The sequence below is a fragment of the Lissotriton helveticus genome, chromosome 9 (assembly GCF_964261635.1).
Source record: "Lissotriton helveticus chromosome 9, aLisHel1.1, whole genome shotgun sequence".
NCBI classification, from domain to species: domain Eukaryota; kingdom Metazoa; phylum Chordata; class Amphibia; order Caudata; family Salamandridae; genus Lissotriton; species Lissotriton helveticus.
Window position 1 is genome coordinate 595,531,549 of NC_136070.1, and position 23,516 is coordinate 595,555,064.

Here is a 23,516-nt window from a genome sequence, read left to right on the forward strand (position 1 = left end):
TGTTTTTCATCTTTTCATCCAAAGAAAACTTTTCTAATACCATCCTTATTTTTAGGAAGTAGTCAAAGTCTGACTTTTTCAATAAAAATAAATCATATTAATCAACTCTACATCTTCTTCATTTGACGTCTCCGGCAAATGATTAATACTTCTTGACCTTCCGGTCCTAAGCATTGCTATAGGGATGGCAGTTTTCTCTCTAAGATGTTTGTCCCACATGCCCTGAAAAAATACTTTCTTCCACTTCTACCATTTTGATATCAGAGATATTAAGAAAAAATGCGGTCGTATTACTTTTTGCATGTTACTATAATTGGAACTAAAGTAAGCACCAACTTAACGCAAGTATTTTTATTATATAAGTACAATAACTCATTTAACACCAGGCTGTACTTTAACATACTGAACAACATTGACAAACGTAAAAGAAATCCCATCCACACCAACACCCAATAGGATTTCTAAGTAATGCTTCCTGTAGTGCTGCTTTCAGTTATAAGTCACATTGGCAGGTTTAAATGTGTAGAAAGGGTTTGAATTGCATGGAACAGAATCTATTTGGGAAGTTCTTAAGGCATGTTATATTATCTCCACAAAGGTTAACAATTTATAAGGACAGGTTTATATTTTGTGACTTTTGTACTTCACTATGAATCATTTCAATTCCTTTAAATATTTTCTTCACACCATTAACATCGTTGGCAAGAAATATTGGGGCCCGGATAGAGCAGCAGAGTGATGGAGTATGGGCAACCCGCAAGCGTTAACACAAATCTGCTGGTATCGCAATAAAGACTGACGCAGCGTAAGAAGACGTGAACGTGCCGCTGTTTAGTGCGTCAAATGCTTCCGGTATCAAGAAGGAGCATGCTCCACTCTTCCAATGTCAGGAAGATGAGAGGCACACATTTGATTTAAGGCCCTGCATCTTGACCTTAAGGGGAAGGTTCAGAGAGAGCACTTGTTGCACATTACCAAAGAATGTTAAATTATTTACTTAGAAAAGTCCAATGATGTGTTGAAAACTCTCTGACGCAATTCCTGAGTCAGTAATGTTTGAACATCCTAGAAATTCTATGTTTATATTCTTTAGTTTGAATCACAATTAATGAATCTGTTTATCTGGGGTAATCTGTGAGTGCGCTTCATACCCTCTAATAAAGTAACACAATAAATGTAGTCAGAGCAGGATTATTTATTTTTACTTGCACTAAGGTTGATTGTACTGTCAAAGAATGAACCCCCCATATAACAGATATCTAGGTCACTTAGTTGACTACCTACTCCCACATCCAACAACTCCAGCAGCTATGCACGCCATTTTACTCTTATACCAGTCAAATAGAGCAACTTAATATTATTACAGTCCGCTAGCCAGGTACAAGCATGCCAGGTTGAATGAAGTGGATCCATTTGGCTTAGTGTCTGGGTTGAATAAGCTTACCTCAAGTGACATAGGCGCACACTCATCCAGTTCAAACGTTAAGTGTGGTGAATGCCCAGAACCATGTAGGTAAGAATATTTTTGCCTGTTCTGTATAGTAGTATAGTACCAGATCCTGGGCAGCTAACCCCTCCTGTTCATGTAAAAGCAACATTATCATCCATTTTACTTTCAGTTGTTTGCCCGCTCAAACTAGCCGAATGATCAGTCCTGTAAGTGTACGAATGAATACTCGAGTGGGGGCAAAGGGGACACTGAAGAGTAAATAGAACATTTTCAAAGTCAAAATGATGGCTATTAGCCACTAGCGATAGAGAAAGCTTAATGTATCTCTCAATGCAGTCTACTAACATGTCTATGGCCATCTTAAGGTTGCAGTGGAATACATCTACAGGATTCCTGTGCTTCATAATTCGCAAGTAACATACTGTCTCCAGTGTTCACGGAAGTGGGCGTTCCAATTCACACTGTTGTGTGGATTCAATTAATGGGAAAAACTGGGACTTATTCCAATTATTTTCAATCCAGAGACTCCACCAAGCCTAAGGATCTCTTTGAGAATAGGTGAAAAACTGATGGCAGTGTTTCTAAATTATTGTAGCACATCATCAGCAAATGCCAAAATAATTAGCTTGGTGGCATGAAATCTCAACTTCCTCTGACATGGTGCACTTCTAGAGCACAGGCCAGTGATTCAGCAGCTGTGGTAAATAGGAGATAGAGGAGCAGGTAACCCTGCTACATACCTCGTTGTTCGAGAACAGTGTCAGTACTGCAGATATTTATTCTGATCCTGGCTGTTGCTTTCGTATAAGGACATTTTATTACTTTTAGAAATGTGTCCCCTACCTCAATTTTTGTTTGCACCACAAATTCATAATCCCACTCCACAGAGTCAAAAGCCATAAACGTGTCAAAAATGACACACATTCACCTTGGGGTCCAGTTGTGTTTTGTTGCCAATGGAGGTTTGAGACTGCGCTGTTGATCTAACCAGGATAAACCCATCTCGCTCTGGGACACACCAGAGCTTCTAAGACATGTAAATCTAAAACACATATACACACACATACAAACAAATCATGTTTGTGATACATCCTCAGGTGCTGAAAGTAGTAACACTCAAAAACACACACAAGTAAAGCAGATGAATGTACCCTATTCCTCCTGCTAAGTTCGACACACAATTTCCACTGCTCTAACATAGTGATGAAAATTGGAGAAACACATACAGTTATACATGGTTAGATAGACAAATATGTCTTGTCAGGGGTTTCAACTTACGGTTCCTTCTTGTCGGTCTTCAAAGCTTGTACGGCTGGGTCTGTGAGCACCTCGCCAGCCCTCTCAGATTCAGTGTCTGCAGCTCCAGAGGAAGGGCTCCAACGCTCTTCGGTTGAACGAGAAGATGAGTCTTCTGGGCTCAGTGCTCTGTCCCCATGCTGCTGGGAGAACACTCCATAGTTGTCATGGAGTCTTTCCTCTTCCCCACGGAGTGGGGTTCCTGGAATTTTCTCCAGAGAACTTGGGGATTCTGAGGGACTCTGGCAATATGAAGAATCCATGCTGCCTCTGCCAGGAGAGTGCACATCTTCCACCAACGAGAGGGGGGAATTGGAACATGTCTGGAAGTTGGGGTGTGGGGCAGCGGCAGGATCACCTGGGGTCCACGGCCCACCAGGGCATGTCCCTGCCAAAACTGGAGATGCCACCTCAATATTGCCTTCATATATTGCATCTTGGAAGGCAGGATGTGCATTGCTATGTTGCGCCACTGTGCATGCTGGTTGCTGAACGAGGAGCCGGGTGCGCTTCAGGTGTAGCAGGGTGGATTCCTCGGTCTGTGTCCCTTTGCTGGTCAGGGATGGTGGTGCGAAGTTTGGACCAGAGCCAACTGAGATGACTTCCAGTTCTGTCTTTTGGGCATGGTGATCTCTGCAGACATCCAATATAAAAGTGTGTTTAGTATTATAATATAATATGCAGCTATAATATTCATTCCATGGAGTCAAGCCCAAAACACATACTGTGGGCCTTCCTAAAACCAAAAGGGATCCCTTTCTGGTCAGAGCCACCAGTGTGCCTGACATGTTGGGGATAGCCCAGGGCATCAAGGCAGACACGACCGAACCACATTAAAAAATAATATGTTTTTTGTGAACTCAGAAGGGAACTTGAGAAGAAAGTAAAGTATATTTCTAAAAAAAGAAATGAATTACATGTAGATGTTTCGTCATCCTGTGCAAAATGAACGCTATCTTCATAACCTACATATTTTATATATTGGGCTTCAAGCAGGGGAGCCTAGAGCTGAAGGAATTGAAGAGAAAATTGAAATGCAATATTTTGAAGGGCACCGGAAAACCCCAAATAATAGAGGACATATGTATTCAAACTTTTTTTGTGGAGCATTGAAGTTAGTAGCTATGCTTTCCTATTCTTCATTAATTTGGTAGATTTATTACGTGGATCTGGTGCTAACAGTGAACTAATGAAAACAAGAGGGGATGGAGCACTGCTGTAAACAGTTGTATCAAATCTCCCCTTGGCAGGTCAATGATCCACACTCGCATGATCCTCAAACAGTTACTAATGCAACCATCTAGTCTGATGGATGCGCTGAGATTTGATGCAATGTTTTTTTTAACCCTTTTGGGGTTACAGATCCTTGTAATACTAATATATATATATATATATATATATATATATATATATATATATATATATATATATATATATATATATATATATATATATATATATATATATATATATATATATATATACAAACAAGCTCCTTCAAAGAAAGAGAAAGGCCACACTGAGGAAAATATCGGAAGCGCTTTATTTGAGCTGCACAACAGAGTAGAATTCTGTCACCCTCTATGGCGGATGCATTTCTGCGTGGTCTGCCTCTTCAGCGCCAGGTGCAAGTGATTGTGGAAAAGGGTGTGAGGGAAGGTTTATGTGTCCTGCCTTTTCCTCCTCCACGGACTGAAGCTCCTTCCCCACCGATGTCATCGCAGCGCATATACCTCCTGTAGTCCGCTTGGTGATCAGCGCCTACAAGTTCCAGCATGCAGCGCCAAGACTCTGGTAGGTATCGCAGGGGTAAAGTAGGGAAGAAGAATTGTGCTTCATAGTATATATATATATATATATATATATATATATACACATACATATACACACACACACATATATATATATACATCTTTTATGCAGGTTTTCAATGATTTTTATTCTGAACATGCGTGGGAGATGGGAGATATTTTTTTCTATTTAGTCCTGAAGAAGGTGCCAACAATCTGTACATTCCACCAAAACGCGTTGGTGTACTCTTGAAAGGAAGTGAATTTCCACACTGTATTACAGGCTTCCTTTATTTCCGTCCAGACGACAGCTCTCCCGGCAGCAACTGCTGTCCCAGGAGTTCTACACAGAACACAACAACAAGCGCTCTCGTGGAGACATCCTTAAAGCTACAGTAACATCCCAACAACTCTGTGTTCTAAATCTGTCCAACGTTGTGATACAATAGATGATTACTCTTTTGAAACATCATGTATCCTGTGCAACCATCATTACAGACTATAATAATTTGAATAGACATATGTTTGTTGTCTCACTTGTTTCTCTCTTCTTTTTTCTGCTTTTTAATCTTTTTATATACTGTGCCCTGTACTGTGGGACTATCATTTTATGTTTTCAATTGATGCAATGTCAAGGGTCTTTAACCCTCATCATGCTGATCGTTGAATGCTGACACATATTTTATATGTTCGATCTGTATATTAGATAGAGTGTTGGCGAACATGTAATTAGAACTCTGTGTATTTTGATACTTATGTGTTACTGGTTTTGATGACAGACGTTTAGTTGTGGTGCAAGCTTGATGGCTGCGTGAGTAAATGTTTGCGGATCATATGAGTGTGGAACATTGACTTCCCAAGGGGAGATTTGATACAACTGCTGACAGTGGACCCCCATCCTGCCAACTTAAGGGTCAGCTCCAAGTGTCTGATTTCAAGCCCTCTATCCCAGGGCCTATGAATTTGTTTTGACTGCACCGTGGTGGCACATGGAACACAGCTGCCAGCTGGAACGTTAATTTGGCAGTAAAAGGAGCAGAAACTGCTGTATCCCTGCAGTGAGATAGGATCTCAGTCTACCCAAGCGTTTGAAGCCAATTACAAGTTGGGCTCCTATCATGCACGGTTTATCTGAGTAGAAAGATCAGAGTCTTACGTACCTGCATCTAGGGAGCAAGTCCTTCCCGGAAACCGTCTGCGAGGAGCCTAGTTGGAGCTTCCCAGCATTGTGCCTGCCTTCACTGCTGCAGTCTGAAGGAAGATGGCCCCCAGCGGAGTCGCCATTTACTACAATAAAGAAAGATAAAACATTTCAGTTCCTTTGTCGCTGCCTCCAACTGGGTGAGGAAGGGACTGTGGTACCACTACTTACACAACCTCTACTTACACCACCTTCTATAAGGAGAGGTGGGAACTCACCAGCACTGCTACCTTTACTAATCCACATCTTGTACAGCGAAGAACTGCATAAGCCAGGGTTATAGCCACACGAGCAGTGGGCCCTCAAGGAACTAAGAACCCCCTAATAATGGTTGCCCCCCCCCCCCCCAATATGCAACTGGCAGATGCACATTTCGAGGCCATGAGATAGTTTTCAAAACAAAAGGTTAGCTCATATTAAGACTTTGTTCACCCCAGAATATGTGCAGCGTGCAAGTTAAAATGAAGGACCTGCACTGCATTGTGACGCAAACTAAACTTTGAACCCTTTTTTTCATTTTCAGATGATATGTGCAACTGGTCCTGCATGGTCATCTACATAACTCAGTGTGAATATAGGAGGATAAACATAAGTCACTGTAATGTATTCATTAGTGTAACCTATATTTTAACTCTCCCCTATTGGGTCTCGCCTATCAGACAATGTAAGCTATATTCTGACAAAAAGACCTATTGTCTGGGGGCTTAGAGCCCGCCCATTGCTTTCCATTGTTTGGCTTTATGGTCACTCTAATTTGTTTTATTTTTATTTTTTGTTGTGTTGGCTTTGATTTGTATTTGTCAGCTTGTGTGAACATCACTTCCTCTTCTTGTGTTTGTCCCTCCCCTAGAGCATGAATGCTTTACTTATGTCTTTACATTGATCACTTTTGAACAACTACTTTTCTCTTTTTGGTTAAGCACAATACAAGCATGCATGTGTTTTCCAGCTGTCATCCTTGTATTCTGCTCTTCCATGGTCCTCTGCATTCCGTGTTGGTCGCTCTCGTCTTTGCGCTTCTCCCTTACCCCCTTCTGTGTTGTGCTTGGCCTTGTGTGCTTCTCCACCCTGCGTTGCTTTCTCACCCGTGTGCTTCCACCCATCAGCTCACACAACACAAACCTCTCTTTTGCCGGAGTTTGCTGCCCTCCATATTGCTTCTCCACCTGCCCCCTCAATGTTGATATAGCTCCATGCCATCCTTCTTGCTTCTGTCCACCATGTTGCTCCACCCTCTGTATTGCTTCCTTCCCCACCCATGACCTCTGTGTTGCTTACCCCCACCCACGCCTCAAAAAAAGGGGACAAAACACCTTTGTGCTACTTTTAAAATGTTTTATTTACTGATCCAACTTGGATTGATCATGGTTGGTATTTGGTTGTTATAGTGCAAGCACCCATCTTTTTTGACACAAAGCCCGATCTACAAAGACAGCCAGACCAGGCTTTGTCTCATGGAAGCATGTGCAAATAAAAAGTGTGAGATGTTTGGGGAAATAAAAAAGATTTCTCCGAACAGTTCACACATTGTATGTGTGCTGCATTTTACAGCACACATCCAATATATGGAATGGTATAAAAATTGTATAAGAGTATGATTTTGTACTATAAGCGTAGACTTCGAGTACCACTCACTCCATTTCATCATGGTGCAAAGGCATGCAAGAGACCCTAGATAGCCTGTCTGTGCACCCGTGCAGGGGAAGAGTGCAGCAGCAGGACTTTCTTAGCAAACATGGCTATGCGCTGCTTTCTCTCCCTTGTGCAATACAGCACAGCAACTTTAGTTGGTGCACTGTGTTGTGCTAAAATTCAGTAAATATGCCCCATTATTTCACAACTTTTGCCAAACTATTCTTCCTAAAATACTCATTGGCTGGTCCATTTTTTTTTATATCAGCAGAACTCTCCATCTTGTCTGCACCCCCAGTGCTTATCCATCCTCTTAGAGATTGGGATAAATAGTTTATAAGCAACAATGAAGTTATGTGGGACTACAAGGCTGACACAGGGGCATCAACAACAAAACCGGAGTACTGACAAGGGGGCACCAACACTGTAACTGACTTACTGCCACAGGAGAACCAATAGTGTGACATGGGGAGATTGACATGGGCACAGCAACAAAATAAAGCAGACTGACACAAGGACACTATCAAGGGGACACTGACATGTGACACTGACAAATGGACACAGGCAAACCAACAGGTTACTGGCACAGGGGACGCTGAAACAGGACCAACAATGCTGACATGGTAACAGTGACACAGGAGCATTGACACGGGTTCAATCACTAATGCTGGGACACTGGGGGAATGAAGGGAAACAACCAGCTCAGCGCATGCATTACAGCGCATGCGCTTACATCGCGTGCACCTACAAAGCACGCAACGGTACATCGCGTGCGTTGTCTGTGCACGCCCTTACGTCCATGCGCATTTAGAACGCATGCATTCACAACGGGATGGGATGTAATGGCGGCCTCCGGGGAACACAGATGAGAGGGAGACAACGCGGGAACAACGGCGAAACAGGTAAGGAGGTGCTCTTTTGGGGTTGCGTTAGGGCTACTAGGGCTACTTAGAAAATGGGTGCTGTTTTGGGGTGGCGTTAGGGCTACTAGGGCTACTTAGGAAATGGGTGCTGTTTTGTGGTGGTGTTAGGGCTACTAGGGCTACTTAGGAAATGGGTGCTGTTTTGGGGTGGTGTTAGGGCTACTAGGGCTACTTAGGAAATGGGTGCTGTTTTGGGGTGGTGTTAGGGCTACTAGGGCTACTTAGTAAATGGGTGCTGTTTTGGGCTGGTGTTAGGGCTACTAGGGCTACTTAGGAAATGGGTGCTGTTTTGGGGTGGCGTTAGGGCTACTAGGGCTACTTAGGAAATGGGTGCTGTTTTGGGGTGGCGTTAGGGCTACTAGGGCTACTTAGGAAATGGGTGCTGTTTTGGGGTGGTGTTAGGGCTACTAGGGCTACTTAGGAAATGGGTGCTGTTTTGGGATGGCGTTAGGGCTACTAGGGCTACTTTGAGAATGGGTGCTGTTTTTGGGGTTGCATTAGGGCTTAGGGCTACTTTCAGTATAGGGGCTGTTTTAGGCTTTAGGGTTGAGGTCGGAGTGTAGGCTTGTATTACTGTTTAGGGCTTAGGGGTTAGGGAAGGGTTAGCGTGTCATATTGTAGGGTACAAGGTTTAAGGTTTAGGGTTTAGGGTCGGGTACGTCGCGTGCATTAGGGCTTAGGGCTATTTTCAGTATAGGGGCTGTTTTAGGCTTTAGGGTTGAGGTCGGAGTGTAAATTGCTATGTAATACCATGCGGGGTGTCTGTATGCGATGTTACAGTCTTTTACATGCATGCCTATACCAATGCGACGCCATGGTATGCGATGTGATTACTCACGATGTAAGGGCACATGCGGTGTAATAATTCCGATGTAAGGGCATGCGATGCGAGTGTTTGCGATGGATCGTCATACAACCGGACACTGGTATTGGAGAGTTTCACTGAGACACTGACACAGGGACACCATGACACAAGGATGTTGACAGTGGGACACCATACCCTAAAGCGAGAGGGACACTGACCTGGGGGAGGGGACATTAATGTACTGACAGGTGGATACCGACGGGGACGATGACACAAAGACAAAGGCATGGAGACACTGGCACTGGGGTACTGCCTCTAGGACACAGACTCTAGAGCACTGACATGGGGACCAAAACACTGACATGGCATTGTTGACATTGAGAAGGTGACACAGGAATGCTAACAAGAAGCACAAACATTGATGCGGGAACAATGGCAAGGGAGCAGTAAGACTGGGAGTTTGACAAGGGGACACAAGGATAGTCACACTAAAATACTGACGCTCGGACACAACAGCAGGACATTGAAATGACAGAAAGACACTAACACAAGGGCACTGACATTCCGATACTACCATTGACCAGCTGCGGCCGCTGCAGGTAAGAGTGGTGGGTCTGTGGGGCCGGCTAGGGGGGGATTTCCAGAGATGGCCAGGAGGGAAAATGTATTATTTATTATATTTTCCATTGTGGTCGTCTCTCAAAATCCCACCCCCAGCTGGCCCCACTGCTTTTACCTGCAGTGGCCACGGTTGCCATTGGCACACGCACAATGACATAGTAGAACTGACACTAGGACATTTCTGCTGGGACACTGACACCGGGCACTGACACAGGGTAAATGGAGAATTATGAGCACTTACCTAGATACGGGATACGGGGGGAAACAAACATAGCAACATTGACACATATGCACCAACACTGAAATGGAGACACCTACCCAGGAACACTGAAAAGTCCACAAATATTAACTTTGTGAGAAAAACAAAAGAGTACCAGCATTGGGACGCTGATACAGGATGCTATAACACTAACACTAGGAAGCTACACAACACCAGGGAACCTGCATGTAGGCATTGACACTGAGGCGCTGGCACTACAGCACCAGAGCGGGCGCATGAAAACTACTGGGTGAGTCACATATTCAGCCACCAATACTTGTACTTGAATACTGATGGGGGAAACTCACAGAGGGATACTGCCAGCCCAGCAGTGACACAAGAGCACTGGTATTAATTCCAGTGGTGGTTGGTGTCAGGGAAGAGGGGTGGGGCGGGGGGAAGGGGAAGGGGACAACGACAGATAACGACAAAAAAGAAATACAAATGTATAAGAACTTACATGCTGCATCGTCGCTCTTCCAACATTCAGGCTCCACTGCAGGCAGCACAGGCTCCCAGACTCCCCTGCGGCCAATCCTGACGCTGCTCTCATGTTATGAGAGCAGCATCAGGATTGGCCTGAGCGACCTCAATTTGCACTCCGCAGGGAGACTGGAAGCATGTGCCTGCTGTCTCCAACCCGGCAAGGCAGTTCGGGTTTGAGACAGCTTTACTGCAAATAATGATGTGACCGACCTGAGACAGTTGGTCAAACCATCATGCGCACAGATAACAGTGCCCACCACTACTCCTGTGACTGCCACCCTGTGATAGCTCGCCCCAAGCGTTAGCTCCGAGAGCAACAATCAAACTATATTGAGACTGCTGACGGGGGGGGGGGGCGCCACTCATCCTCTATATCGGAGGAGCCGCCTCTGATTAATACATGGATATTGGAACCCTGGGCTAGCAGAAGCGCCAAAAGGTAGCAGGTACTTTGAGAGATCCAATGCTGCCACTGGCAAAAAGCCTCAGCTGCTATGAAACACTGATACTGGGACAGTTAAAGTTTCATGGACACTGACATTGACAAGGTGACACTTGGCTATGACGCATACGCTGATATGAGCACATTGACTCTGAGGCACTGACACAGGGACACAAACTGGCAAAGAAACATGTGGACATTGAGTTACTGGCACTGTTAAAGGGACACTGACACAAGGGCCTTATGAATGACACTGACATTGGGAAACCCACTGAAAACACTGACACTGGGGCATAGGGATACAGGCACAGAGTCTCACAGACTAGAGCATTGAAAGGTACACAGGATCAATGGCACTGGGGCATGAGGACATAGCGACACAATGTTGTGGATAGAAAGACCAGGCCACTAGGACCATGTCCATAAGAATAAACAAGTATATGGTCCAACTAAACTACAGTAAAGAGTGAGGATCTCTGCCCAAAATGTATCACTGCTGATCCTGGTGAGTGATTTGGGGTCCACGCAGTGCTTCACTTCTAAAAATAACAATGAGTGCAGGGGCCGAAGGTGTTTCATAGGAGGCCGGCACAACATTACCGAATGCCCAGGATGCCAAGGTTTTGATGACACCGTGAGCCTCTTTCTTACACCACCCTACACTTCCTGTCTCTTTTCTTGCTCTTGCAGGTTCTTCAACCCTGATATTCCCCTTTGTAACTTTTTCCTTATCTTTCTCTTCTATAGTTGGTACCCCTTCCTCTTTTGGTATCGGTCAAAGACTTATGATGAAAATGAAGTCCCTAAAAAATGAGGTTTTGTGTTCTCACCTCCAACAACCTGCACAAATTGACCACTTGGGCGAAGACTTCGGAATGAAGAATGGGCGCCTGCCTGGCTAGTACTAGCTCCTTTTGACCAGTGTAAATGGACATATAGCCACACTCACTTCTTAAGCTGTGCCATACACGCCCAGCAACCTATGCCTACCTTGTCTTTCTGTCCTGCTGACTGTTCCATTGAAGTCTCTCCTGAAGGAGGCAAGTACAATCAGTGCAGTGCTGAATGGCAGTGCACAATATGTTTGCATGTATCATGCCCATGTGCTCATAACTGTGCCAATGTGTTTAGAGCTACTTTTAAAACCCTTTCAATGTTGTTTAAGGTTGTTAGTAAAATGTTCATAAAAATGCAGCATTCATCACACATTTGCCCAGAAGTGCCTTTGACGGGAAATATACGCTCTATGTATAATTTCATTTAAGTTCTATACATTTTTCATCAATTTTATTGTCCAGAAGCGCTTTCAAAACACCACTTAACAGGCATTTCCTGAAATACTCCTCTTTCACTGTGCTTTTAATGGCACTCGTTTCTACTGGATGTATGTCGTTATAATGCATGCTTTTTCCACGCATGCCTTTACAACGCAGGTATTACAACGCAAGTCGTTACAACGACTTGCGTTGGGGGCGCTGGATAGTGAATAGTTTTATTTACTATTCCAACTCCGTGGATAGTAGGGAAGGTTTTGGATAGTAAATTAAACTATTCCCTATCCTACAGCGCCTTCCAGCGCAAGTCGTTGTAACGACTTGCGTTGTCATTCCTGCGTTGTAAAGGTACTGCGTGGTAAAAGTTTTGTTGTAAAGGATGTTTCCCGTTTCTACTACTCATCGCAAATAGCTGTCAAGGAAGAATATTTTACAAATACTGGCAAGTGTGTTTCATTTTTTGATATCTCACTATATTTTGCCATTTTTTAAAGCTATTGTTGGATGGGAGTACATTCCTGTCATGTTATGATGTAGTTATCCTTTGGGGACAGGCTTCCAAAAATATCTACTACTGGCTTCAGACCGGACACAAGACTGGGACAGGTTTTCCAGGTTTACTCCTGACTGGCTTCTCCAGTTCAGATGTTAATGTCTTGCCTACAGATACCTTTTAGCTGTCTGTTTGAGAAAGACCTTGTGTGAATCACACCAACATTTAAAGTTGACTTATGGTAGTCCATTGACTACCATTGGTTAGCTTTCTTGTCAATCTGATTTGCTCACTTCTTATTCAATGACTTTCTATCTCTTCTAGCATTTATCCCTCCCCCTCTTTAACATTCTTTTGTTTGGATGGCTTGTATCCTCCTGCGGTTCACATTCAGGAAGCTACTTTTAACTTTTTCTTTCAGGGCTCCATGTGTGCATGAATTGTCATGCTCTCTCCCTCATGTGCTGCTTTGCGTTCCCCTCAAATACATTCTCCACTCTGCATACTCGGTGTTACTCCCTGCAACTCTCAAACCCTGCTTACCCATAGCTCTTTCTTATCTTCTTATTTATTTGTTTATTTATTTCCCCGCCTTGAGCTCCTCCATTGCTTCACCGCTTTGACTTCTTCCCGCCCACTCCTCTGTTGCGTGCACGCTCACACACATACGCACACATTTGAGTTTCTTGGAAGGCCCATCAGCTATTCTTTGCCAGGCTGCTCGCACAAGTTTGAAATTCTTTTTTTTTTCAATTTACCGTCCAAGTGGCTTGAACAATCTTGTAATCTATATCTATACTACTATTATAAAGGAAGAACTTTGAACCTTTGAGGCGGGTAAACTCGGGAACCACAGCGCCAATCCACACACCCGATACATCGTTGTAATCGCCAGGGTGTGCAGATGGACATAGGCTATATAAACGTAATAAATATACGTATTAAAAAAATGTACCCAAAAAAAAGTAGTCCCTTGGAAGAAGTGCCGGCCGCGACGTGCGTGCCCGACGTGAGGAGCGCGGGGAGGAGCGGCTTCCAGGAGCGCGAGGAGGACCGGCGGACATGGCACGGGGAGGAGCAGTGAGGAGCGGCGGACAGGCGGTGAGGAGCGGCGGACAGGCGGTGAGGAGCGGCGGACAGGCAGTGAGGAGAGGCGGACAGGCGGTGAGGAGAGGTGGACAGGCGGTGAGGAGCAGTGAGCGGCGGATGAGGTAGGTTATTTATTTAGGAGTGGGGAGCGGCGGAAAAATGAAAATCGTGAGCAAGAGGAAGCAAACGGAGCATTACAAAAGTGAGCCAAATGGTGCATTACTGGAGGAAAAAGTTACTTACGTGTGCAGGTTACAAAAGCGTACATCGTGAGCAAGAGGAAGCAAACGGAGCATTACAAAAGTGACCCAAACGGTGCATTACAGGAGGAAAACGTTACGTGTGCAGGTTACAAAAGCGTACAAAGTAAACATAGAGGTATAATACTGCAATATATGGAGGAAGGCTCCGGGGGGACCCACGGACAACGTCGGGGCGGGCGGGGGCCCTGAGGCCTAATTGCTCCCGGACAACGTCGGGACGGGATGCTACAAAAGCGTACAAAGTAAACATAGAGGTATAATACTGCAATATATGGAGGAAGGCTCCGGGGGACCCACGGACAACGTCGGGGCGGGCGGGGGCCCTGAAGCCTAATTGCTCCCGGACAACGTCGGGACGGGCTGCTAGTAGTAAATAAAAAAAGAAACAAAATGGCAGCAGTCTCATGTCAAATAGTCATCACATTAAGCTGCCAACGCATCATGATACTTGGGTTTGCTTGCTTACATATACATTATTGCAGTCATTTTCATTCCTTTGTTTAGCACTTCTGTTTCCTTATGCTGCATAACATTGTCAAAAAATACTGCCAAAGCCAACAGGTCAAATTGCGAGAGCTATTGGCTTTCACCCTGCTTGTTTTCTTTGCATTCTGGGATGTTCAGTCTTATTTATCCCATTATAAATCTAGAAATAGAAGTCCAAGATTGGAATGGAAAATCTTGGAATGGAGCAACTGGTAAAGCAAGGACAAGGGAAACGTAGCAGCTGTGCATTGGACCCCAATCCCAGTTGAACTTACTGGTCAGAAGCTGACGTTGAAGTCGTGGAATCTCCTCATCGTAGAAGTGGATCCTCCGCAAGGCATCGGCCAGGGAAGACTTCAGCAGAGTCACCTCATCTTCCTGGACCCGGAGTCGCCTTTCCAAGGCTGCGAAATGATCCGCGCTGCCCTGGCTCCCGCCCTCAATGGTTCGGTTCTCTGATCAAGGAAAAAAATAAAAGACAGACTCTATGAGCATGGAAAACATTTCACCTCTGCATCTGAGGGAAAGAGTGGCAGTATTTTACACCTTGGGGTCACTACACTTATGCATGTGATAAAATGGTACCAGACTTTTAGGGGTACAAATGTGCATGCATGTGTACGAGAAAACAATGAAAGAAATTAGCTTCTAACCACTGATACTTGCCACCTTACTTTCCAGGATGTTTGTGTGGCCTAGTGCCACAATGGGTGTCTCCCTGTTTTATCTTAAATTATCTGTGAAAATCCCCTCTGCCTTTAAGGCCTACAGTTACTCAGAGGATCTCTACATATGCCTTGTGTTGTTGTGTGCCCAATTATATACTGTGTTTCCTTCAGAAGAAAGTGCCCTGACAGCATGACTGACTTGTGGGTTATTCACAGTTATGAAAAGCAAAGATTATCTCCTGGGTCCCTGCTGAACATGTGACTGGGGAGAGAGCAAGGGGTTGGAGGAGATCCAAACTGGGCTTGGACCATGCAGCAACACGAAGAAAACACCACTCACCAGTACTGCTAATATAGAGTGTTAGTAGGAGAAAGGCACTAGCGTACAGTTTGATGTCAGTAAGAGGATAACTTCATTGGACGGACATGCAAATGTACCAAGGGGTGTGCTGTGTCTTCAAAAGAGACACCCATTGTCCTCCTCTCTCTTACTCTCTCCTTTTCTGAGAAAAAGAGATGGCTTTAAGAAGATCAAAGGACGGTGCGATCTCCTACTTCACCCAATTCAAGTTAAGAACTGCAGACCAGGATTAATCATGCAGTAATTGCTCACATTGTAGAGGAGAGGTGACTTAAGGCCTGAAACACGCCTAGCTTTCCAAACAGATCATGATCACCATCAGTTGAAGCATTAGAGCCATAAACCAAGGCAAGGTATGTCTGGAAGGGCAGGATAAAGGACATTCCATCTCAGGTCTGATTAAATATTCATTTATTTACAGCACCATCAGAAAGAGTGGGAAAAGATAACTGTTTGGGTGGCTATGACAATCTAACCTCTACAAGTCTGCCAGTTCTCGAGTCATTCATGACAATGTTGGATGGTGATTGAAATGATCTGGGGACATTTATTCTACCAAGATTCATAACAAAAAGATAACTTATTCAGTGAGTAGAGAGCAACCAGCCAAGAATGGTGAAGGTTGATCTTACGTTGTCAAACCTGGTAGAAAAAATTGTCACAAATGATATGACTCTGTCAGATCTCGTATTCAGGAAGGTTGACCAGGCATTCAAGAAGGCATATGTTGGGTCTAATCTCTCTGTGAGGGTTGGCATGTACTGTACTTTACAGGTTGGGCAATAAAGAAAGATTTTCAAACACTAAGGGGCATATGTATGAAGCCCATTTCCCGTTCGCAAACGGGGCGATTCTCAGAATCAGCCCGTTTGCGAACGGGAAAAAGCCTTTTGTGATGTGTCATCCCAAAAGGCCAATCAAAAAATGTTGGCAACCAGGCCAAAGGTCAGGCGCACAGCTAATGGCAAAGAACAATGTCAAAAAGATTCAAATATATAGTCAACTCTAAGGGAGAAAGGGACAGGTTACCAAACTGTCCCCAGAAACCCCAGTATTCCAGGGTTAGTTAAATTCGACAAAGGTATCTCCCTGAGCTCAACAATTATATCTCATAAAGCATTAATCAGCCAACACAGTAAAAGGAACAGTTTTACTCAAGTGCAGGAGTAATGTCTTTCTTGCAACAAAAATATCCGTTATAGGAAGTAGTCCACAAATCCTGTTTTCACGGTATTCCAATATCTTTTAATGGCATTATCTTCAATCCAATTCTTTAATTCAGCCACAGCCAACACGTGTTTCGTCTGATGCTAATCTTCGCATCAACAGACTTCATCAGGGCTTAAACAGAATCTAGTCCTGCCATAGTCACTAAGTCATGGTATTCCAATTTCGAGACTAGTAAGAAGTTACCTCACTTCTTGCAAGTTTTAATCCTCCCTGCATACAACGTCGAACGAATTACTATTCTCGAAATTGGAATACCATGACTTAGTGACTATGGCAGGACTAGATTCTGTTTAAGCCCTGATGAAGTCTGTTGATGCGAAGATTAGCATCAGACGAAACACGTGTTGGCTGTGGCTGAATTAAAGAATTGGATTGAAGATAATGCCATTAAAAGATATTGGAATACCGTGAAAACAGGATTTGTGGACTACTTCCTATAACGGATATTTTTGTTGCAAGAAAGACATTACTCCTGCACTTGAGTAAAACTGTTCCTTTTACTGTGTTGGCTGATTAATGCTTTATGAGATATAATTGTGGAGCTCAGGGAGATACCTTTGTCATCCCAAAAGGCCCTCGCAAAATAGGGAATCGCAAAATTTGCTATTCCCTATTTTGCAAATGCATTTAAGGAATCGCAAATTGAATTCCTTAAATGTGATGTAGAAAGCACCCAAGTTGTGCGATTTCTCCTTAAGAGAGTTGGTGGTAATTTGCGTTTTCTTCGAAAATTGCACTTTTTGGCATTTTTCAAAGTGCTATGTGGCGCGCAGGGCATGTATGTGGGTCACATGTGCACACATGCTCATTTCAGGGGTGCAACAGGGTGTCCTTATGACACCCTTGCACCCTTGAAATTGCATTCTCAATTTGCGATTCTCTAATTGGTAATCGCAAATTGAGAATGTCTTCCCATTCATTCCTATGGGCCTCCTAGCCCATAGGAATGAATGGAAAGTTATTCTTAATTTGCGAATCGCAATTTGCGATTCGGAAATAAGGAATATGTAGGATTCACAAACATTTTTGCAAATCCTACATACATTGCATTTTGCGATTTTCTAATTGCAATTCTCTAAAAATCGAAATTTGAGAATCGCAAAACACTTTTTTGATACATATGCCCCTAAATAGGGCAATGAACGAAGAAGCTGATTACACTGAAATCCTAGCAGGTAAATAGCCTCTCATGTCTTTCAGTGTACCCAATGGTCGAAATTATATAAAGTTCTCTTTTTTGGTAGCAACAATATCGGACTTTGAGGACTTAGACCAGGACCTGTGGGGCGGTGCAACTGGTGCCACAGCACCAGGTGCTGACTTCAGGGGCTGCTGTGTTTGGAAGTTTATTTTGGTATTAAAAGCGCCTGCTGCCACTGCCTTGCCTCCAGCAATTCCTAGGCTATAATAAATATGTCAAGATAACTAGGGCGATTAATGTTCTTCCTGGTGAGAGATCAGAGTTTTGTCTACTTGAGCTTTTGACAGATCATAAAATAGCACAGTGAAAGAATATGCCTGCGGCAAAAAAAGTGTACCATGCCGATCACAAAGTGCATATAATGTAAATAGGTCAGTGGGTTACTGCTTTTCTAAGAGACATCCTTTTTAGGTCTCGCCTCTCAATGCGCATGCGCATTGAGCAGAGCGAGACTATAGGGGCTTAAATAAGCTTTACCTAGACTGGCGATTGACTGGCGATTTGGTGCTGTGCCCGTGCTCTTTTAGGTCAATGCGCAAGCGCATTGACCTAAAATGCGCGTGCACATCATCAAATCGCCATCTGTTCCCTCAGCCGCACTCCTCCCACACCTTTGAAGTGAAGCTTAGCTTCACTTCAAAGGCCCCTGCTGCTTCACACCCTCATCGCCGCTCAACCCGCTCTGCCCCCTCCCCTGCCCGCCGTGTCGCATTTCTCCTCCCCCCTCCCCACAGCAATGCCCTCCGTCTTGTTCTCCTCCGTCGGCTGTTCCTTACCCCAGTTTCCCTTCCTCCTCCCCTCTCCTATTTCTTTATCTAAGCCCCTCGTATTCACTATAATACAGTCCACGTTGATTGAGCACAGGGTCAAAGAAAGGATTATTGTCATTATAATGGAAATGAAAACAAGGCATGCGCAACCCACCATCTACAACCCTTAGATTAACATCGGTCAGTGATTGGTACAAAATAAGTACCCCTCTGTATATAATAAAAATGTCATAGTGCTGTGCATGTACTCGGCATTGCAAAAAAGACTAACTACACATGCATGCAAATCCCTAGACCAGCTGAGGAGATGTAAAAAAGACACGAGGCGGCACACTTGGTGTCTGAGCATTTCCACGGGGATAGGTCTCACAGCGCCGGGCTGCGTCTGTAAACAAGGCATTATACACATTCCTAGAAATGGGGCAAGGCTACATCATTTCATATCACTCTCGAGTGCCAACGACTCCGCCAGGGGACTACCTTCACCAGCGCACGCACGGGAAGCCTGCCAGGTTTGCCAGCTACATCCAACAGCACGACCGTCTTTCTGTTCTATGCACTCCAATTTACTGTGAATCCAGGACTTACACGTTTCAAAGACAATTCACCGATTCAGGTAGAGGTCTGGGAAGGTCTGACAGTTGATAGGCTGTTTCTTTTTCTGGCATCAGTGCGCCCACTGCGTACTCCAAATTTTTCACCCGACCACAGTCGTCAACATCCAAAGGCGTGTTATTCACCAGGAGGAAGGCACACCACCCACGTCACCAGAGAAGCTGGATTTCCGAAACCTTCAGAACATGACCCTTGAATCATCTCGGTCCTTCCTTCACCGCGTCCTCCTTTCTTACATTTCTTAAATTTCTTATTTCTTGTCTGTCACCTCAGCAGTGCCCGCCCACACGACAAACAATAAATCCAAATCAACATTGCACCTTGTCACTTGTGCTTTACTTCATCACCTGAGAGGTTCATGCTTAAGTTTTGACCAATCAAATTCATTTTGTTCCCAGACCACGCTGCTGTGCAAACAAAGATACTCCCCGGAATTTTGTATAGCGCCGCCCTGTCTCTTCTGGATCTTTGAGTACATACTGTATCTACATTTAGGTTCGCCGGTATAAATATTTTCTGTCGCCCCTCGTTTCTAATGCCTCTCAATCTCCCCTCACTCTCTCACTCTCCCTCTCTCCGTCTACCTCTCTCCCTTTCCCTCACTTTCCTCTCTCCTCTCACCCTCTCCTTCTCTCTCTCTCCTCTCTCCCCCTCTCTCTCCTCTCTCCCTCTCTTTACCTTCCCCCTGCTCTCCTTTTTCTCCCCCTCCCCATCTCCCCCTCTGCTTGCTCTCCTCTCTCTCCCTCCCTCCCTCCCCTCTCTCTCCCCTCCGTCCTTCGCTCTCGTCCTCCCCCTCTCTTCTTACCCTCCCTCTCTCCCTTTCCCTCACTTCCCTCTCTCCCCATCTCCCCCTCTCTCTCTCTCCCCGTCTCCCCCTCTCTCTTTCCCCGTCCGCCCCTCTCTCTCTCCCTGTCTCCCCCTCTCTCTCTCCTCTCTCCCCCTCTCTCTCTCTCCTCTCTCCCCCTCTCTCTCTCCTCTCTCCCCCTCTCTCTCTCCTCTCTCCCCCTCTCTCTCTCTCCTCTCTCCCCCTCTCTCTCTCCTCTCTCCCCCTCTCTCTCTCCTCTCTCCCACTCTCTCTCTCCTCTCTCCTCCTCTCTCCCCCTCTCTCTCCTCTCTCCCCCTCTCTCTCTCCTCTCTCCCCCTCTCTCTTTCCCCCTTTTTACTCTCTCCCCCTCTCTCCTCTCTCCCCCTCTCTCTCCTCTCTGCCCCTCTCTCTCCCCCTTTTTACCCTCTCCCTCTTTTTACACTCTGCATCACTCTGCATCACCACACTATCACTCTGCATCACCACATCATCACTCTGCATCACCACATCATCACTCTGCATCACCACATCATCACTCTGCATCACCCCAGCATCACTCTGCATCACCCCAGCATCACTCAGCACCACTCTGCATCACCACATCATCACTCAGCATCACCCCAGCATCACTCACCATCACCACATCATCACTCAGCATCACCCCAGCATCACTCAGCACCACTCAGCATCACCACATCATCACTCAGCATCACCCCAGCATCACTCAGCGCAACCACAGCATCACTCAGCGCAACCACAGCATCACTCAGCGCAACCACAGCATCACTCAGCACCACTCAGCATCACCACATCATCACTCAGCATCACCCCAGCATCACTCAGCGCAACCACAGCATCACTCAGCGCAACCACAGCATCACTCAGCGCAACCACAGCATCACTCAGCGCAACCACAGCATCACTCAGCGCAACCACAGCATCACTCAGCGCAACCACAGCATCACTCATCGCAACCACAGCATCTCTCAGCGCAACCACAGCATCACTCATCGCAACCACAGCATCACTCAGCGCAACCACAGCATCACTCATCGCAACCACAGCATCACTCAGCGCAACCACATCATCACTCAGCGCAACCACAGCATCACTCAGCGCAACCACAGCATCACTCAGCGCAACCACAGCATCACTCAGCGCAACTACAGCATCACTGGTTCAAATATGTTCTTTCAATGTTTCAAGCTGTTTTCAAGCTTTATTACAAATCACAAAAATATGTTAATATTTCACTTCTGTTCTTGGAATTTCGTCACACTAAAAAACACTGAACATAATCTTCACGAAAGTTATTTACAAAAGTTTAAGCTATTGACATTACAAATTAAATAAATTATTTAAGTATTAATTATTTAAAAAAAATAAAAGTCATTGTTAATTGTAATATCAATACATCTAAGTCACGTAAATACAAAACATGTTGCATTACAAATGCTATAGGTGTCACATTTGCGAAAGTTTTAACTATTGGCATTGTAAATGACAAAGCTATTAACTTAGCTATTTTAAAAAACAACACATAAATAAAAATAAATAAATGTATAAGACCAATAGCTCAAACTTTCCTAATGCGAGACCTATTGCATTTCCAATGCTTGTTTACCTGCTGTTTATAAGTTAAAATCCTAATAAAGAACAGTGAATGTTTCTATTAACTGTCATCAAAAAACTACATTCACACTGCAAAGTATAGATTAGAGCATAGATTAATGTAGCAAAAATGGCTCATGTAGGTAGAAATCGATTCTTGTTATTAAAGAGAACCCCCCAACTACGGTGTTTTGTTTTCAGTTCTGGGTTTGTGCTCCTCCTAACCAAGCACTCTTAAACTATACTGACTAACAGCATAGATGACATGGCACTCCTACACCTTGTAGTCCTCTGGCTTATGTAACATTACACATGTATGACTGATTGTGTCCGTGTAATGTGTGTGTGATACAAAGTGCTCTAACACCCTACACTGGTATGAGTGGCACTATGTAACTAATTAAATGCATCTGAAAGAAAGAGGTTATGGAGACTTGAGGGCCACCTCCACTATGGATGGGGGGGGGGCTTCAACATGGTTGCACCAGGCACCACCAGCACTAAAGCCGGCTCTAACTTAGACCGTACCTGTTTGATGCCCTTATCCTAGTGTGAGTGTTTGATTGGTTCAGATGCTCCGTCCATTACCACCCCCTTTTGTACCGCTTTGTTCGCCATAAGTTGGCAGGGTATGCTCAGACGTGAGTCCCTTGCTCACTTTGCCACTGGATTCAAGCAAGCCGGGCTGAAGACGGCTGAAATGTCAGAAACCGGTCCTCGGAAGCTTGTTTCCGGTCCAGGGAAGGTATGGCTTGGCAGTTCGGGCTGGACTGTTCCCATGAGGCACAGGGTCAGACTGATTTGCATATGGCCATGTCTGAACTGGGGTGGCAGAGTGGGCTAAAGAACGGTGATGGATTAAACCCAGATCTGTTGACTGGGTGTGAGTGTTTGATTGGTTCAGATGCTCCGTCCATCACCACCCCCTTTTGTACCACTTATCCTAAGTCCAGGCCCTGATTTTCCCCTCCAAATTATGCTCTTCTTTCTTTTAGACCAAGAAGTGGTGGTGCATGTGTTAATCTCAGATTACTTTCTGGGGGTGGAAAGAGGCCTTTGATGGGTCTTGGTGTGATGCAAGCAGTTGTGGTATACCTTACTAGACCTTCCTTTCGCTATGTGGCACTGTGTTTGTAAACTCATGGTGGATCACAGAGTCATGAGGCCAGCTATATCATCCTTACGTAGGTGGATCTACTAAATTCAAAGTCAAGTCAAAAAAATGTATTGTTTTTGATTATTTAAAATCATTACTAAATTATTTCATAACCATATTAGAGGACAGGTTTTCTTTTGATTGCCATTAACCAGAAGCACTCCAAAGAGGCGCCTTGGCTTCTTGGCCAGAGACCGGAAGAGTGCCAAAACCAGAGTTTTGCCAGGCGGCTGCATGGGCTTCACCGTCTACATTTATTTTGGCTTTATAGGCAGAGGGTGGGTTGTGCTGCAGCAACAGTTTGAAATGTTGGTGTTAGAATCCGGTTCTACCCAACTTAAGCTTTCTCTCCAAATATTGAAGACACTTGGCGCAATAATTCTGCCATGTAACATCTCATCCACATGGTGCAGTCACTGGTCAATTTGAGCCGGTGATGACCAATGGGGCCCACCAGCACTTATTTAAGGAGACCAGCACTTATTTTTACCATCAGATATTTACTAAAAGCAAAAGAGGGTAAAGGCACATAAATAGGAAAGACGGAGGAAGAGAAATACGGAGAAAGTGTCACAAAGGGAGAAAGCAG

General features: G+C 44.7%; 1 protein-coding gene across 1 annotated transcript in view; it reads right to left on the bottom strand.

Annotated features, from left to right (window-relative positions):
* EML3 (EMAP like 3) overlaps positions 1–23,516 on the bottom strand; it is a 313,736-nt gene that overhangs the window by 242,863 nt on the left and 47,357 nt on the right. The window contains exons 2-4 of the mRNA XM_078660596.1: positions 14,786–14,965; positions 5,697–5,823; positions 2,729–3,379 (exon numbers count right to left, since the gene is read on the bottom strand). Of these exons, the coding sequence (XP_078516722.1) occupies positions 2,729–3,379; positions 5,697–5,823; positions 14,786–14,965 (958 nt within the window). The remainder of the gene's footprint in view (positions 1–2,728; positions 3,380–5,696; positions 5,824–14,785; positions 14,966–23,516) is intronic.